Source organism: Camelina sativa, chromosome 13, assembly GCF_000633955.1.
Source record: "Camelina sativa cultivar DH55 chromosome 13, Cs, whole genome shotgun sequence".
NCBI lineage: Eukaryota > Viridiplantae > Streptophyta > Magnoliopsida > Brassicales > Brassicaceae > Camelina > Camelina sativa.
In genome coordinates, this window is record NC_025697.1 from 184008 (window position 1) to 184924 (window position 917).

Sequence of the window (917 nt, forward strand, 5' to 3'; positions counted from 1 at the left end):
GAAAACCTTAAAGTTGTTGAGAATGAGAGGAGAGAGCTCTCTTGGTCTTACCTGCATTAGGAGCTTTATTCGGTCAAGCGGTGCCGTCACTGACTTTGCGGCGGCTCCGGCGAACGCCCCGGCGAAGAACAGTGCGGCGTCTTTCGGTACGAATGACAGTAAAGCGACCGGATTTTTCAAGAGCTGAGCCGAACTAGGCGCGAACTCATCCTCCTCCTTGCGAAACACCACCGACACCGACGCGAATGCTCCGCCTCCGCCGCCATTCCCACCGTTAAACTGAGATTCCTTCCGATCTCTCCGAGTCGCTACAGATAAGGAGGCGAAATTGGTAAAACCGCCACCACCGATTCTTTTGTTCCTTGTCCGACGATTCGACGACACGTTGTTCTCCAGGAGGCTCCATGAAGGTTCGTCGGTGAGAGCGAAATCAGAGGTCCTGAGTGAAGGAACACTACGGAATTGAAGTAGAGACTTCTCTTCTCCCATGGCGGATCAAATTTTTGGATTTCTTATTTTTTTTTTTTTTGTGGGCTTCCAAAATCTCTCGCCTGCCTGAGAGGAATATTCAGATTTAAATTTGGGTTTATACATTTGCAACAAAATTGTACTATAAATAAATTGTCTCCGGTGATGGCATTCCTGTAAATAAAACAGTTAGTATATTTTTAATAATGGGATCCAAACAAAAAAGCTCTAGTCAAATTAGTGGGCTCAGTTGGGCTTTTTCCGAGACTTGGAAGTTGGAACATACCATTATGAAAAATATAACTTCCGGCCAAAAGTAACGGTTAGTCCGTGTAATTAAATTTTCAGATTTTACGAAAATGACAAATATCGTTAAATACTTTTGAATCTTCTGATATGTTTCCCATGAGAAGGGCCATTTAAATTTGTAATTGAAAAAAAAAAAAAAA

General features: G+C 43.0%; 1 protein-coding gene across 1 annotated transcript in view; it reads right to left on the minus strand.

Annotated features, from left to right (window-relative positions):
- Positions 1 to 570, minus strand: part of LOC104734152 (thylakoid ADP,ATP carrier protein, chloroplastic) — a 3118-nt gene extending 2548 nt beyond the window's left edge. The window contains exon 1 of the mRNA XM_010453676.2: positions 52 to 570. Within this exon, the coding sequence (XP_010451978.1) occupies positions 52 to 489 (438 nt within the window). The 5' untranslated portion in view covers positions 490 to 570. The remainder of the gene's footprint in view (positions 1 to 51) is intronic.